Source organism: Argiope bruennichi, chromosome 10 (assembly GCF_947563725.1).
Source record: "Argiope bruennichi chromosome 10, qqArgBrue1.1, whole genome shotgun sequence".
NCBI classification, from domain to species: domain Eukaryota; kingdom Metazoa; phylum Arthropoda; class Arachnida; order Araneae; family Araneidae; genus Argiope; species Argiope bruennichi.
The window spans coordinates 126445182-126463712 of NC_079160.1; the positions used below are offsets into that span (position 1 = coordinate 126445182).

General features: G+C 33.3%; 1 protein-coding gene across 1 annotated transcript in view; it reads right to left on the bottom strand.

The window, feature by feature from the left end:
- The window catches only part of LOC129988973 (uncharacterized), a 69226-nt gene that overhangs the window by 21776 nt on the left and 28919 nt on the right, over nt 1–18531 (bottom strand). Inside the window, exon 2 of the mRNA XM_056097271.1 lies at nt 5422–5590. Coding sequence (XP_055953246.1) covers nt 5422–5590 — 169 coding nt within the window. The remainder of the gene's footprint in view (nt 1–5421; nt 5591–18531) is intronic.

The following is an 18531-nucleotide window of genomic DNA, read 5'->3' on the forward strand; positions in this document are numbered from 1 at the left end:
TTCTATAACAATTCGATATTAGTTTATTGAATCATCCACTCAATGGAAAAAATTTTATTACATTTCCCGAACAGATGCCTGAACTTATTTTCTTTTCTAAAATTTCCCCTTTCATCTTTTTTTTTCTTCTGGTGTATTTTTGATTCATGAAGCTAACTTAAAATTGAATACTTTTCAATTATAGATATCAGATAATATTTGAAAAGTCAAGCTATTTCATTCAAAAGTGATTTTTCTCATTAAAAAAGTGCTGAAGTAAGGTACTAAAAAATGTTGAATTACAATACTGATGTTTAACAAATATTTTAAACAAACAATTTGTCTCTATTTATTCCATTAAGAAGTTTCGTCGAAAAAGAGAAATTTATTGTGCCAAAAATAATTTTTAGTTGCATTGTTTTGAGAGACGCATCGCGGGACAGGAAGAAGAGACACTGATGAAAAAAGCGTGTCTTGATGACCTCACTGAAGAAAGTATTTTTGAATTATTCAGTAAAATTTATTAAACTTAAAAACAAGTCTAATAAATAAGAAGGTCATTGGGATGAATAGTCAGTTTGCATCACTTTGAGTGACAAAATGTTATTTAAAAAAACATCAAAATAAACCGTTTGCGATTAAGATATTCCAAATCTTATTTTAAGAAAAGTGAGAAGATAGTCATTTTTTTAAAACATGTAAAACTGACACGGTAAATGAAAAAAGCAAATTGTTTAAAAAAAGCAATTTGATAATGAAAATAATTTTTCACAATTTTAAATCTAACTTCAAGTAAAACAAAATAAATCCGAGATTTTTTTTTATTATTATTCCAGAAAAAAAAATTCGAAAGGTACACACACACACAAGAAAAAAGAAAGAAAAAGAGGATTACCATCGATTTCGAAATAAAAACCTTCAAATGAGTCTGAAATTGAAGAAAACAAGCCGGCCTCTCATAAATCCTGCTTTTTTTTTTTTTTTTTTTTTTTTACCTGAGTGGTATTTAAATAACACATCGGCAGTTCAAAAATACCATCCCCAATTTCGCATATTTTTCAACTGTATTGGAGAGGGCGTAAAATCAGAAAAATGAAATTATTTCGCGATGAGCATGCGCGGAATTCGTTTCATTTTCTCCTGCTTGCTGGACTCGTGCCAGAAAATTCTGAATGAGTTGAACACAAAAAGATTTTCTGAATTTGAAATGGAAGAAAACGGACCAGTCTCTCATAAAATTTGAGCTGGCTGTTTCTCAGTTCATAAAACTGGTCTCGGATTTAGAAGAAGACACGCTGCTCAAGGCATTGACACAAATCTTGCGCGTTCTAAGAAAGTGAGCGACTGGAAGTTAGATGAATTGAGCTTAAACTGTCTGCCTTTTCCAAAATGATCCGTCCACCTTCTTTTCTTCCCAAACTCGCAGTGCTACAATGAATCATTTGCTGGGAAGAACGAACGAACTTTTCTTTCTACACGCATGTGAAATTGGCATCCTCACAATATATATAAGCATTATTTTGTTTGAAGCAGAAGGCAGGTTTGAAGACATAGATGAGACATTTTACATTTTTAAATTAATTTTAATATCCCTTCCGGGAAAGCAATATTTACAAGCAGAGACGCGGACAAGGCCTGTCCGCCACAGCGCGACACAAAAGCAGAAATCGAAAAAGAACGAAATAAATTATCCCTCGTCTTATATAACCTGAGAAAATATTTCTTCATAGTGTTAATATATTAATAAGATTCTGATGGGGATTTCCGACGCATGTCATTCACAAGTAAGAGAAACACAGGGATCTTTTAAAAAGAATGTGCTTACTGGACATTTTCCTATTCCTTCAAGCGGAGCTTGAGAATGTGTCGACGTTTAGCCGATTCAGCAATTTAATAAAGTTTCTCTTGAATTAATTAAGTTGAGAAAGTGGAATTGGATCAAGAAATAAGATAAAGAAGAAATACCATGAGATAAATTAAGTTAAAACTTTGGAAATTAATTAAAATTTAATTTAGAGTTTAAAATATCATTACACACACACACACACACACACACACACATATATATATATATATATGCGTGTGTGTATGTATGTATCATTACGACACAGATAATATGTTAGAACTCACCAAGGCAGCAGCTTTGCCAATTACAAACTGAAGGGACCACAATAAAAAAACTCAGAGGAATTGTAGTTAAAAAGCTAAAGTACAGAAAAAGGAAAAGCAAAAAAATTACATTTTCAATAATTCAATAATTTTTTTAAAAGTAAACAATACTTAATTAAACTAGAGGGACTGCCCCCTCCACCCACATTTTCCCTCATATTCTCTATTAAAGGTATTATCTCTGAGAACTTGTATGGCACTGGCTTACAATATATACGAAATATCAACTGAATCTATCGTGGCATCTTTGGTGAATTGTTTTGCCATTGTTCCCTGAGCACGGTTGACAGTATCGGAAAATGGAATTTGTGTTCGAGACGCATTTTTTTCTCAACCGACTGAAACTAAAATTTGATGCAGAACTCGCAGTCACAAAATCACATGCGGTCAATCGATCTCAGAATATCTTTTGAGTTAATCCTATCCACGAACAGACAGACACAATTCCAAGAAAGTGTTTTTTGTATGCATTCAGATTCGAGATTTTGTTTATTTATTTATTTTCAGGATTACAATAGTTTATCTTTGTGTACTTCACATGCGAGAAAGTAATAATACAATTCATAGCTAAAATAAAAAAATTTGATCAAAAACACTGAGATGTTTTGATTGCTTTTTAGAATGAATATCATGGATTGAATTAAGAAAAATATCCACATCTACGTTCTCTGAGGACACAAAGTAAGGAAGAATGTAGTTTCGTAAGACAATAAAAAAATACAAAAGATTTTTTCACGTTCTAAATGGACTTTGAATGAATCAAAATAAATTTGAATTGTAGACGAGATTTTAAAATTATGTCCATAGAAAATTTAAAAAATCATAGAAATAAGAGTTGTACTTTATTAGTAACTTCAATGTCAAAACAGTTTTTAAAATTGCTCATTAATATTTTGTTCGCAGCAACAGAAGGAAAATATTTCGATTCATCTTTATGTAAAGAGACGCCTGGAATGATTGAATTTAAAAAAATCTAGATGAAAAAAATAACTTCCAGACATAAAAAAACTTGCATTGAAATGACTCTTATTTATGAGTCTTTTAATATCGAGGGTGAACGACACGAGCCTAAAATCAACTGTGAAAATAATTGCTGCGGTAAAGATTTCTCTAGAAATAAGAAGAAAAAAAATATGTTTAGAAATAAAAGAGAAGATATGATGTAGAAAATAAATGTTTTTACTAATACAGATTGTCCTGTAGAGTTCTCTTGAAAAAAAATATTTTTCTTAAGAATTTGATTTTTTTTGTTACTATTTTTGCCCCCCCCCTCCCAACCCTCAAAGAACTTCTGGTTCGATTTTGGAATCAGTGACACACGTGCCTCTGCGAAATTCTCATTCGATCGTTTCAAATGCTTCCTGCGCACTCATAAAAGCTAACATTCAAAGGATGCCAATGATGCTGGGGGGAAGGGGGGGGGATTTAGAGAAGCGTTTAAACTATGCCAAAAAGAGTGACATAATATGTGATTTATGCCTAAAGTGAAAAAAAGCAAAATAATTACAGAGTTGGTATCAAATTCATAGTTTATACTAAACTATGAATTGTTGCTAAATAACGGGGGGAGGAGGGTACGTCAAAGGAATATTGATTTCGGAATTTTGAGACTCATCAAAGAGAAATGCAAAAGCGAAATACATTTTATTGGTGTATTATGCTAGCAGATTGTTAACATAATTAAAAATGACAAGCATGCTCAAAAAATTAATTAAATTAAAAATTCATTTTCATATTTTTTCTTTATTTCGAGTCATTTCACATTTTTCTTTTTTAAATTCCCACGGGAAGTTTTGAAACGCCTCGCATAATTGTAAGAAATATTTCTTTTGTTGCAGATAGAGATACTTTGTTGTTTTTAATCATTATAAGTAAATTTTAAAAGAAGTAATTGTCAGGCGAAGGACTCAACATTTTCTAGTGAATTCTCCAGATTTTAACTAATTTTTCAGGAAATCGAAAAGGGCAAAAATTCATTCAAGATTTGGCTCTTTTTTTTCTTTGTTTTTGAAAGCAACGGGGAAATCATTCTCGAGCAGGTGAAAAGTTCAGGGGCGTTCTGTCCACTCGCATGTTATTACGAGCCAGAGAAAACCTTTTTCGTAGAAAGCAGAAAAACCGGATGCAACTCAGACGCAAATCTGCGTGCAAACAATTGAAGCGGCCTGTTACGATAAAAAAAAAAATCTAATTCTTACAGAATTTATAAAATTCCCTGAATCATTTTCAAGTTGATAACCATGTAAATTTGGGAAACTTAAGAAACGGTAATGGGAACACTCACACAGAAATTTTTGGTTTCTATTTAATAGTCTAATTTCTCATTTTTTTAAAAATGATCGATATCGAAAATTCGTAGAAATAAGAACCATTGTATTAACTTATTAATGTAAAATGGAAATGAAATTTCCTGCGTTAAACGTTGGAATTCAAGCGCCTAAACAAAAAGAAGAAGAATTATTTTAACAATCTTTTCATATAAAAACAAGGAATTTTTGTCCCTAAGATTATCCTGAAGTGAATTCCACTATTAAAGCATTTAAGAACAAATTTAATTTATTCGCTTCCGTTTTATTATCAACCTAGATTCTTTAATAAGGAGTAATATAAACAAAACAGAACTGAATTTTTTGGTTCTGGTTAACTCCTGGAAAAATAAATTATGAAGCAGATTTCCTCTTTCTTGATTTATTTTTAGTTTTCTAACCGCCATATTTTTTAACATTTCAACAGAACTTCATCACATTCGTAAATCTTCACACACACCAGTTTAAAGCAAAGGAAAATTGTCAAGAAATTTCAGGCACACTAGGAGCCTAACTAAAAATTTTGTTAAAATACAATCATTTTGAAAGGCCGGGATAGCCTAGTTGGTAGGGCGTTGGACCGCTGGGTTGTGAGTTCAAACCCCGCCTGCCGAAGACACCCCGTGTGTGCGGTGGCCAGTGCAGGCATAAAATTGCTGTGGGCACAAAATCCACCATGAGACAATACCACTGGGCATACTGGATCAGAGGTGATCGTTCTCTGATTCAGGTCTAAATGACTATCTGTGAATGATGTCCGCCCCGTAAAAAGGGTTATGACGCATGAGCAGTTAAGTCGTGCGCTTGACCCAAGATGGCTTAAAATCGCTGACTTAGGCTTGCCTATGGCAAGTGCCATTAGAAACAACAACAATTATTTTGACCAAGAAAGAACAAAGCACCCATTTAATGAGTCGGTCCAATTTAAATTATTCTCTAGTTTCAAGAAGACAATGAAAATACTTACTATTCTAACTGGGATCGTATTGTTCGTGCTTGTAGTTGCGGCAGGGAACAGAGCTTCTTGCAGCAGGTGTGGGGGCAGTTCGAGAGTGAGGTCCGGTCCCCACTTCGGCGTACTCTGAGCGGCGCATACCCACATGGCGAGCACGAGCACCAAGCACGCAACAGTCAAACTGGAGGAAGGAGGTAAAAAATTCTTATCTTAAAATATTCACAAATACAGTTTAACATTTTACACAAAAACGTTTTATAACAATCATTAGGCAAAAACATTAAATGATGCTGCAATTATAGTGAATTTGAATGAAATGTTTTTCACGAATATTTCCTATGTTAATTTTATGATAGAATTACTTCAAAATACTGTCTTAAAAATGAATCTTTCGCTAAAATAACGCTCTTCTTTTACCTATGTAGCTAGCAATTGCTGTTCACAGTTTATTTAATAACAAATTATAGAGTTTAGCATACATTTATCATAAATTTTCTTTTGCATATTGATGCGATGCGATTCAAGAGATCAAGAAGGCAGAAATCAAAACTAATGTTGGACAAAGCTTTTTTTCTTGTCAACTAAAAACAGACCTGACGACACGAAAGGACTCACGTCATGCCGTAGCTAGATATCACGAGAAATACTAATAAACGACTTGCATAAATAAATGAATAAAATTTTGAAATTATAAAAGGAAAAGTTCATCTCATATCCTTTCTCTTTTTTCAAAAATATTTTTTTATTTTCACCCATGCTTTTAAAAGTCTATGCAAAAGGTTTTCAATCACAACCTAACTTCATCTGGACGAAGCTAAATTGAATCATTTTTTGTCCGAATAATAAAGAATTAATTCACCAAGATTTTGCATTCGGTGCCCCTCTTGCACTTGGAAGTACGTGGAATACCATACTATGGACATGGCGGACATTCGTTTCTGAAAAGCGATGCTTTCTTCTCAAAAAATAAAAGGGCCGAAGTGGCCTGGTGGTAAGGTCTCGGCTTCGGAACCGGCGGCTTTCAGGTTCGAGGCGAGGCCCAATTCTACCGAAGAACAAACATCGTGTAAGCGGGTCTGGTGCATGTAAATCTGTCAGGGCCCAAACCCCCTCTTGCTGGTAAGGTGTGGAAGTTTGGAGAGGACATGCCAGCTCAGGTGTCGTGCTCGTCATCTGACCACGGCTCAAAATGACGACGCGCTTGAATCCCAAAATAACCCTAGTGTTTCTTTAAAAAAACGAGATGTTAATATAATTAAACTAAACGAAGAACACAAATGTGTAATGGTGCAACTCATTTCTTCCGAATTCTTTAGAAAAACGCTTTTGCAGCTGTAAAAGATAAACCTTCCTCACATTCTTGCCCCCTGACGTAACATAATTACAATATTAAATTATTTAACTTAATTATTTTAATCAAATAGAAGCCATTAGCATTTGTTATATGATTTCAAACTCATTGGACAGAATTCATTAAGGAGTAAGGAGTGAAGATTAAGGAGCGACAGAAGTCCTTCCAACAAATACTTGTTAAACAGGTGAGTGTAATAGCAGTGTTCTAAGAATGCACTCCCTTGAATAAAAATGCAAGCGCTGCGTTCAGGAGGCACCAGTACAAGAAGCGTGAGAAAAGAGAGAAAAGTAATCTTTACAGTGACATTGACACATAATAATACATAGCGATGTTTAGAATTGCGTCCACCAGTCATATGTACAGGAATAACACGAATTATGCAATTCTGACTTGTGCGCACTCGAGCACAGTTTCATGTTCTCTTGCTTCGAATATAGATATTGAATGCAGAAGTAGAAAAGAAAATCCATTCACTCCTTTTCAACCACGAGCCAAAAAACTGACCGAGTTGCTCTTGTAATAAAAGTTTTCAATCTTGTCATGCGTTTATATTAGGGAATTTATACCAACGATATTAATAAGCGTAGATAGGAGCTGCAAGCCTTCGTGCTTCTAGAGATGAAAGAGCAAATCGTTGCTGCAAAAGTCAACATCTCAGCCCAAATCTGCCAGAAAAGCATTTACAGTTGCAAAGGTTTCGGCGCACTTGGCAAAAGGGATACTGATTTTGGAGGCAGAGGATTCGAACGGGAAATTTATTCAAGGATCAGTAAAAATAATGTTGATTTACCGTGAAATTTCATGAGTTAAAAAAAAAAAGTCCAGTTAGTTACCTTTTAGAAAGTCATCGAAATGTGTGTAATATTTATTTATTATTTTACAAATTAAATTGTTCTTATATTATATTGTGTAATACTTTAACTTTAAACTTTTGCATCGATGTTGAGTCGATATGTATGGAAACTGCGTTCTTTTCTTCCCGACGGCAGTTTTACGAGTCCTTTTTTCTAATTTTTCGAACTTCGGGTGTATTTAAATGTAAAACTAAAATCCGACCTACGCGCTTTTCAGCTTTCCGAACATTTTCATCCGTTAGAGATATTACTACCCTTAAAATCATCTATAGAGAGCTTGGAGCACACTTCTGGACCACTGAGGATCTTGCCGTTTGAATACTCGTTGCGTTTTCAAGAAATAACCCCAAACATATGCTGCTTTGGATGGATAAAGTTTCGAGCACTCGCCCCTCTGACAATGAGCTTGTGTAAAAGTTTAAATAACTGCTAAAAATTTCAACTAACTATTAAGCGGTAGCATTGACTTCGAAATTCCCTTTTAACTCCTGCTATATTCCCTTTTACCCGTCATGCCATTTTTTTATTCCTCCTTATTTTCTTTTAATCTCACTTCACAAATGAATTTGAAGGAAGAAGTGATTAAGACTTTTAATAATCCCAATAATTTCTTCTTTTATTTAAAAATGTTTATAAGAAATATAAAGGTAGAAATCAGAATTATTCAGCAATAAAGCTCTGTATGCATTACAGAATGTGTTTCGAACTTCTTGTATTCCTTCAGACGATAATTCAGTAAAAAAAATTCTGATTCAATGAAAAGTCATTGTAGTATAACAATAAAGCAATTTGTAACTTAAAAAAGCGATAACATATTTTTATTTATCCAGTTACACAAAAAAAATAAAGAATATCATTGCTTCAAAATGGGTAAATTGCAAAAATGATGAAATTAAATTTTAAAGGAACACGAAAGAAAATTTCAAATATTTCATTACAAATATGCTTTATACAGAAGCTTACTCTATAGGGGAAAATAAGTTGAATCTTTATGCCTTAATCATCAACGACGAAGGGAAATGCAATATTTGTATTAGCAATGAAATAATTCGAATTTTACAACGGCAAGGGATTATACTATTTCAAAATTAAAATATTTAAAAAAAATAAATGATGCTTGGATAAAAAACGTATGACAAATTGTTATTATTATTGAAAATTTAATTTTTTGAATTTTAAGTTTGTTTAAATATCATTTTTGTGCTGCAATACTTTCGAAAATTATAATGGAAAATCGTCACGGTTTTGTTTAATTTTCAATTAATTAAATTTATCTGTTCTATATATGGTAGTTCTGTCCAGTAAAGCACACATTCATCTTTGATATTAGTAGAAAAGATTTTGATAGAAATGACCGAAAAACATCAACGCTCTGAGGAATGAAATGCCTCAACGGATCGCTTGGGACCACGCAACCCTTTAATAAAGATCATAGCTTAGTGTCATCTGCCACCCCTTAAAGTTTTAATCTGACAGTTTCTGTTCTTTTATGTAATAATAATATAATTGACTAACCAACACGATATTCTAAACTGACAATTCCTTTTGCTTGATTATTAATTTAACAATGTCTACATATTTCATTTTTAAAAAAATACATAAAAAAATATTCCTTTATTTTATAAAAATCTTTCAATGAAAGCTGAATTTTTCTCTCGAATTCGCAGAACTGACATATGAGTAATTCTAAAAGACACAATTCATAATGGAATCAAGTTAAAATTTGGGATTGAATAATGCATGGAAGAACACTCCTGATTTTGGCTTTCTTGCGTGAGACAGCTTATGAACTGGCTGCAAGAATAACCTGCTTCGTTTAAAAATTCGTAAATAGTTGCAAGTTCATTCAAAGAATTTTGATCTGATATGGAAACTGTTAGGTTGATCTGATATGCAAAAATAACTGCAGTTTCACAAACAAATAGCTTAGCTCCGCTCTTCATTTTTTTGAATATTACTGCAAGCAATATAAGAATGAAACTAATAACATGGCTTTATTGCAAGTCAAACTTTCGAGCCATTCAGCATTTTGTGCAGTGCGTGCTTTTGCACACTGTTTCTAAGCATCCAACACGCATTGTTAATTTTGTGCTTTCCTTTTATATTGTTATTCGTGCCTGATTAAAAACTTCAACCGATTCCTGGAATTGAAACCTTTATCTATGCAATATTTTTAATGTAAAGTCCAATTTGTATAACGTAATATAAAATATACAACCCTGCAGTCGTCTGAAGGGATTTTAATCAAAGCTATCCACTGAAGCATGCGATTTTAAAAACGTATTTCCTCTGTAAGTGTGTCACATTGGTACTGAATTATTTCGTTCTCAGATGCCGAAGTATAAGAAAATTTCCGAGGAACATTTTGACAAACAGTTGATTAAATAATTCATTTTTCATGAAGGATAAACTGGAAGATCATTTTTTTTTTTGGAATAATTTCTCCGAAATAACTATGGAAAAAGGACAACATTTTAGTTATTTCTCAAAATCTAAACCTGCTGCTACCGTTGCCATCTTTTTTTCTTCGTTTGCTTGCCTCTGGGGGATTTTCAGATAACGTTAAAACACTACTTTAATGCCATTGAAAGATGGTATGCATAAATTAAAAGGGACATTTAAAAAAATATGTCAAATGGTTATGTGTAAGGTTAAAGAGAAATTTAAAAAAACAGAGACAGAGCAGGTCATTACCGTTGCCTAACAAAGACGTGTGCCTATAGAGATCTTATCTCAAAATGGTATGTGTTCATTTCTTTTAATTACATACACGCATACCCACACTAACATTTATATACATTAACATTTTGCACTCGGATGATTTCTGCCAAGCACTATTAGACGAAGTATTATTTTAAAGTTATGTTTATTTATATATTTTATTGTTAAAATTACCTACCTAGAGTGTTAAGAAGATGTGGATTCGTTTTTAGGAGACATTAAACTAAAAACAATTATGTATTTATTTTTCGAAATATTAAATATGTCCTTGTCATTCAGTGAATAATTATGCAGCGTATTACTTTTCTGTGTACAAAGGGTTAAGATAAAGCCTGTACTAAGTTCTGTCGAGGAAAGTATATTCGATGAAAGCTGAGTCATGGCATCTCCCAGATGTCGCCCCCATTTCAAGATCTCAAACCTACTGAATGCTTCAAAAAATGTTCATGTTAAGAAAGTGTGTTGAACATGCGCGACTACCTTCGGCATAGGCAGGCATCCTCGACCTCATTCCATAACATCGTCATATTTACACAAGATAACAATCGATGTTTTGCTGAAAAATACCTAATTAAAAGCTAATGGGCTATTTCGAAAACGACACGTTCTCGCCACTAAAGACATAATGACATCTATAGTAGATGATATATGCAGATAAAATAGGCTAACAAGCATCGGACAAAAAACAACACAACAAAGCTTACACAATCACTCTTGCTACGGCTCCATTACAACCGAGGGGGGAAAAAATTCATGCATAATATTTGCGCGAATTAAAAAAAGAAATTGCCCTTTCCTTATTGACTTTTTTTCTTTGAGTTTACTTCAGATCTTCTTGTCTTAATATTCCTGTCAACATTTTATGATGCCTCCTTGATTTCTTTCATTTCAAGAAAATCATTCAAATAAGGATGCTACTTTTTTACAGAGAAAGATATATTTTGTAGAACATTTTCAAATGAGGTCTTCTTTCTCGTAAACATATTGCAAAGAGAGTGTTTACGAAAAAATTTTAAAAAGAATCATTCTGACATTATATTTAGAAATGTGAAGTCAATCAAAGTTAAAATACTATTTTGTTACAATCTTTGCAATGCAGCTCTTTTTTTATCTGACGAACCGCTACCATTTTTAGCAGTACTTGTTACATTTACACATAAATGAAGAAATTTGCATTTGCAGAGCAAGATTTACTTTGTAATTCTTTTCTTTAAAAAAATGGCATAGTGATTAAGATAACGTTTTAAGGTGCTCTGCTTACTGGATTGAAACTAGCTTCGTCATTCCTCAGGTCAATGCTTCACTCACATTTTTCAAGATAAACTTCTCCCAATTTTGCTCCAGTTCTAACTTTATACGATTCCCTTCCAACTCACGTTCGCATCTGCTTCTCCATTTGCCGACCGGAGAAACAAAAGGTAACCATTTTTCTCTCTGAAATCTGTTTGCCGTGCTGCAGACTGGCTCGTCTGGTAAAACAAAACGTGAACGAATCAAGACGCCGGATTGCATCACTCGACCCACATTCGGCCGTGTTGCGGTTCATCGGGGCAGTCGAAGATTATTTTAAAAGTAATGCTTGTTTTTCTTCTCGTGCAGCGCAGGTTGTAGAGTTAAAAGGCTTTTTCGGCTGACCAGAAAATTTTGATTTATTGTTGCGGCATTCACTTTGACAGCTGGTCGCGCAACAGGAAAAATGAATACGTGTCCACTTTTCATGTACGAAATCATTTGGACTGAAGAGTGCAAAATGCTTTATAATTTTTAAAACAATTAATATTTCAACTAAAGTGTAATGACACGAAAAAAATAAACCTTTGGATGGACGTGATCGGAATGAGCACCCACTATTTGAACCACTGAGCACGTTCTTGTTTGTTGGAAAAGGAGTGGATGTCACCATTTCCTTTGCATTGCTGACGATACTATTTTCTATTAAATATCGTTAAATTCATATAATTCTTCCTATCGCTCATTCCGCTAAAAGACACTAACGACGAACTAATTCACTACATTTGCCAACATAGCTCGCCCTCCCCTCTCCAATATTTAAAGCCTTCTGAATTGAAATGAAAACAATCTGCTTCCTTTCTTCAATGATTGCATTATATAAATAAACGCTTATTTTTTTAATTGAAACCCTTTTTTTAATTCTGTTTTATTTTATTTTGGTAATTATAAATTAAAAACTAAGAATTTTAAAAAAATCATTTTATTATTATTATTTTTTTAAAAAACACAAATATATATCTAATAAATCATAGACTGACTACTCCAACCCGCCCGAAGGTAGACGGAAAAACTTGAATCACCGGACCGCCACGACAGCAACACTGGCGTTAATTGTGGTTGAATCCTAAGAGCCATCACCGGCCACGGTATAACCCTTCCCTAAAGAGGTACGCCCTGTCATCTATGGGAAGTAGCCATCCCCACAGTTTCATATATCCTGAAGGGTGGCGAGAACCAAACACCATACTGGAAGCTTCTCATCTTCAATGACGAGGTTCCTCTCCATGGGACAGATTTCTAATAAATATTTTTATTAAAAAACTTTTACATGACAAAAAAAAAAAAAAAACTCATTCATAGAATAGAATTTTTCTCAAACTCTTCCATTCGGCAATTCGGAATCTTGAAGAGGATTTGGGAAGGTTCGTGATAGATATGAACTTAAGAATTCAAGGATTTAAAGTTCGAAATTAGATATCGCAGACATCTGCTATGAAAGCATGCTTTTCTTTTGTATATGCTGATCAGACTTTTGAGAAAGATTTGTATCTACGTTTTAAAAAGTTCGACTCAAATGATGTCACATGACACGGCAGAAGCAGCTGCGCGAATCCTCTGATATCTATTTAAAAGCTGTTATACGCAATGACGGCTTCCCTTTCCTTCCGCAGAGAACGATGAATTGCAAAATTCAATTGGAGGATTTCTTGCGAAGCTTATTATGTGAACATGAATTGACACTATTGTTAAAAGACTTAGGATAAATGTCTATTATCTTTTTACTGAAAATCTGCAATCGAGTTTTATTTGAGTCGGTTTTGTGCCATTAGAAACAAAAAATGTATAGCAACCCCCACGACGTCGTTTAATGGAATAAACTATTTTGAAACTTCAATTCATCCATTTATTTTTTTAATCACTTTCGAAACCCCCGACCACTCGACAAACCTTTTTTTTTTCTTCATTCAAATACACAGTGACAAGTCCTTTATCCATAAGAAAGAAAGCGGATTTCTAAATTGAATTGGTGTCACGCTTTTAATCTCTTATCCTGTGAATATGAAACATGATTTGATGATACTGTTTCTGTCATTTCACCACTACTCATCAGAACATTAAATATCTTTTAAACCCTCATCTAAAATTCTAGTCGACGAGGAAATGTCATGACATGATTCCTCCTACTTGCCACTAAAAGATAGATTTCAAAAAAGAGCATGAGGTTATAAAAAAATTATGTACTTTTCTTTTACACAGTATCTCATTGTTCAATGGGTGACAGTACGATTTTAAATGGATGATTTCTATTTCTGAAAATCAGTTTCATATTCAATAGGATTAACATTTAGAAAAGGCTCGTCTTTGAAGGTATCCAAATTTTTTTAAACTATACATTTTGCAATTTACGACTACGTGTTAGTTCCATAAATGTAAATAAAATATACTCGTGCGAAAAACTTCGAATTCTAACAAAACTAAAGTATTTTGCTCTCTGAACTCTGAAGTTTTCATTGAATCAACTGTTTCACCGAAAATTGTTGCCACTCAGTGTTTCTTAATGTCTCTCGGTGGCTGGCAACTTTGAAACAGTTTGAACAAAAAGAAACAAAGATTTATCAACATTTTTTCAGTTTCCACCCTACAATACTGAAAGAGAAATGACAATGAAAAATCATTTTGACTGAAAAGATTTCTGTAAAATGTATTGAATGTCCGTTCATTGATTCATTCATTTATTCTTCATTCATCTCTTACACCATGAACGAGAAAAAGAAATTCGGTATTATTATTTTAATAGATTATTGATAGATTTCTATAAATAATCAATTAAATGAATTCATTCTTAATATTCATAATTATCATTCATAAATTTTTAGTATTCATATCACCATTCATAAAATTTTCATTTTATTATTAGTTTTGCAATTTTGGTTCATACTTTTTTAAAACAGAAATGAAGCTGCCGGTGGAACGCTAGAATATGCTATTTTCGATTCTAATTTTTATTTTATTTTTACTAGAGTCGTTTTGGGGAAGATCTAATACGAAAATGCAGAAAACTGATCTCCCGATATTGTATCCCCAATGATTCATTTCCTCCACCTTTTTCGAAAAAAGAAATTTTTGAAATTGCCTTTTTTAACGAGAATACCTGACTGATAATAAAAATGCAAATCATTTAATGTTATAAATCTGAAGTTATAGTAATTATAATAATTATAAAATGTCATTATTTTCGTTTTTTTATTCGGCCTATTTATTTTAGGTGAAGGCAAATCATTCTCGAGGAGCGGCTAGGATACCAGGAGAAAATAAAACACCTTTAACCCAGATGTTCTGCAAAAGAAACAATCATAGACAACAACACACACTTGCTGTTTGCACACCTGTTGCGGCGGTATTGAAACCTACATTATTATCAAGTGTTTTCCCATTTATGTATCCTCATTCAATCGATTTCTGTAAAGCGCATCTTTTAAAACCATACGCTTGCAAAGTACCACTTCGCTCGCAGGGCCTCCCTTCTCTCCGATGGATCGGGCTCGCTCACATTCATCGAATTTCAGTCTGGAATATTTTACCTGTCAAATAGTTTAGAGGCGAGGGTTCATTTTTTCAAAGTTGGGAAGAAACAGGTGCTGGAGGGAGGAAGTTAAGTTAGTTATGAAGGAGCACTACTTTGAGTCAGTATATGCTAATTCTAATATATTCCAAATTGATATCATCTTTTATTCTGTGCCAAAATCCAGTTTATATCTCATTTATTTATATACCTTAAAGCGAGTTATGTCACGCGAATCTTCTTCTCTACAGAGATTGAGTGACATCTGCATAACAGGGGGAAATGCAGACAACTCATAAAACAACCGAGCAACTGACTTTTGGCAGACAGTTGTAAGACTGAGAAACATACATTTTGAAAAAGAAGCAGAATTTAGAATGTTATCTGCCATCATTAGACTTCGTTAGCTCTTTTGTAAAATTGGGTTCCATTTTATAATTTAAACCGTGTATGCCTTATTAGAGATAAATTAATGTTCATAGAATTTAGATAAATGTAAATGTGGGAAATTGTTTAAACGATATTTCTTCTGATGTAATATATACCTACATTGATACAAATAAAAAAAAATTTCACCCAAGAACATTTTTTTAAAAGTGGCATTCGGAAATCCAAATCCATTACTGTAACCACTTTTAGTAACCGAATGATACTACGTCTCGCCAGAATATTTAGAAGTATTTTCTTTTTACTTCATTTGTTTAATATAATAAATCTTAATTTAAAAAATACAGCTAGAAAAAAGAGTGGTATCTTGAGCATGGAAAACAAATAAAGGAAACTAGTGATGTTAAAATAACTTATTCGAATGTATTAATGACTTATAAAATCCATCAGCTATGAAACGCCCTGAACAATAACAAGCATCCAATACAAAATGGTTCATTCAATATTCAAGAATGTATTCAGGAAGGAAATGTCAAGTGACTTTATTTCTTACTTTTGTGCAGTTTCATTAAAGGAAGGAAAAATCTACGATTATGAAATGCCAATAGCTTTTTTGGTTAGATAAACACATTTGCTATTTTTCGAATATATTTTTAAATATCCATACCTTTCAACAAACTTTATATAGTCACTATCTAACTCCTCCTATCGATAAGCAAAAGATGGCTGGGTATTATTGACTTGGGCGCCGAAATACGCACCTTTTACGAATTAAATAAGCAAATAGGTCGTGACAAAGAACGCGAATCCAAAAAATCTTATGATTCTGTTTTATAAATATCGGCCATTTTTAAAACTTGTGTTTATATCGGGCAGAGAAGTAAACACATATAAAAATAATGACAAGGACTATTCAAATGTAACTCTTGTTTAAATGACATCAAAAAGCCAAAAGCATTTACATTTTCAATCAGAACAGAGGACCCTTTCATGTCATGACTCAGCGGAAATTTGCTTTCCGCACCGACGGCTGAAGCATACATCATTTCAAAAAACAGCAGGCATAGTCTCCCCGAAATTTTTCAGCATATTCTCCAATAGGGATTTCATTCTCTTTTGGCAAGGCCGTAAATGCATTGCATGGCATTGGAGAACAAAATATGGATACCTTCTTGACGTTCGATAAAGGGATCACGAAATTTGAAACAACGGGAAGTGCCGCCAATAGTCATGTCAACAAAGTGGAATGTTGCTTGTTATCTCTATGATGTTTTCTTGATACAGAGATCACTAGCTACGTGAATTGACGGATTGCTTTGACCTTTTTCAAAAGGTTATAAAGGCATTTATTTCTCGTTCCACTAAGATAGTTTTCATGACAGGCCCTCCCTTTTGTAGCCCTCTTTCTTGTTAGGGAATGAATTCCACTCGAGAACATTTAATGATCCAAATTCACAATTTATTCATCTCATGCAAATCGCATTGGAAACGATGTATTCTCACCATGCTGCGTTGTTGTAAGAAATGATCACACTAGGAATAATCGTATGCGATTGAATGTCCGGAAAATTTTGGATAACATTGTTTGGAGTCTTTTTTTTTTCTCAATCCCTTCACATACGATTTACGTTCCCAAAGTTTGGGCCCAGAACGTAAAAAAGGTCGCGCTGACTTCGAGCCACATCACGGTTTGGCAAATCGGTCCTAAGTTGTACGCGCATGACTTACGGAAAGTAAATACTATGTATAAGACACGATCGGTTTAATTTTGTGGGATATTTGATAGTTAATGACAACCTGATGTAATAATGGTGGTAGATACACAAAGGAATGATTGATTTATTATATATTAGAAATGGATAACATTTATTTGTAGTTTCTGAATAAATGAACGAATTCATGCAATTATCATTGATACAAAAATCAATAACAAAAAATGAACAATCTTCAGTGGTATGATATCTTTCGAAACATTCTGGTGCTTAAGGGAACTTTGCACCTCTTACACTCCCATGTTGTTTTTCTATGTTTTTTTATTTTTCTTGCAAACTCTACAAGGTTTTGATGGTTTTGGGTCAATGTGTTTTGGAAAATGTTTCGCGTGCAATCTCTCTGGCATATCTCAGTACGATAATTGTCCTCGTTCTTTCTAATTTAGTTTTAGAAATTTCTTCAATAGTGATTCTGCTATCTTGATCCTATAGGCAACGTAACTTTATTTTTTCCCGTTATTTATTTTGCTGAATAATGTGTATGAATTCATTATCAATGTTTGGGACGAACAAAATTTAAGAAACAACTTTGGTCTTCACGATCCAAGAAAATGTATTGCACCTTAGTTATGAAAATTTTGTCTAATAACCTTTAAAAAAATCATCTTTAGAGCAATCAGACAATCTGAGAGCAAACAAAGTGGAAGGTTTCATGTTACACCTACAATGAAGGAAGAAATGCTTCTTCCGCATTTGGCAAAAGGAGAAAACTCATTTGAAACGGTTGCATTCTATTTCCAAAGTAATTTTTTTCACTGATCAGTCTCAAATCTAGTCTATTAATCAGTATAAATCACTCGTTTTCCACCTAAGGGGGAAAGAAAACTGAATGCAAGAAAGAATTTTTTAAAAACCCAATAATTATCTCCAAAGAATTATTTGTGTTAGAAGTATATTCAAGTTCACCTTGGCATAAAATTTACATTTATTGAATACTTTGCACCACGAAAACAAGTAGAAATACTCCGCGGGGAAATGGCCCGAGAGAGAGAAGCCTGACACACTGGCGCTTCTTTCACGTACTGATACAGAAAGTGCTGTGATGGCGAGAAAAAAAAAATCCAGTCTCGAGGAAAGAATGAATGAATCTCCGTGTGTTACAGAATTTGAAGTCGAAATGATACGCGTTGCTCCACGAACAGGTTAACTCAAAAAATGCAGAGTGTTCAAGGATAAGATTTATTACGTGATCAAAATAAACAGATTTTTCATTAAATTTTCGATAAAATCTGTTAGCTG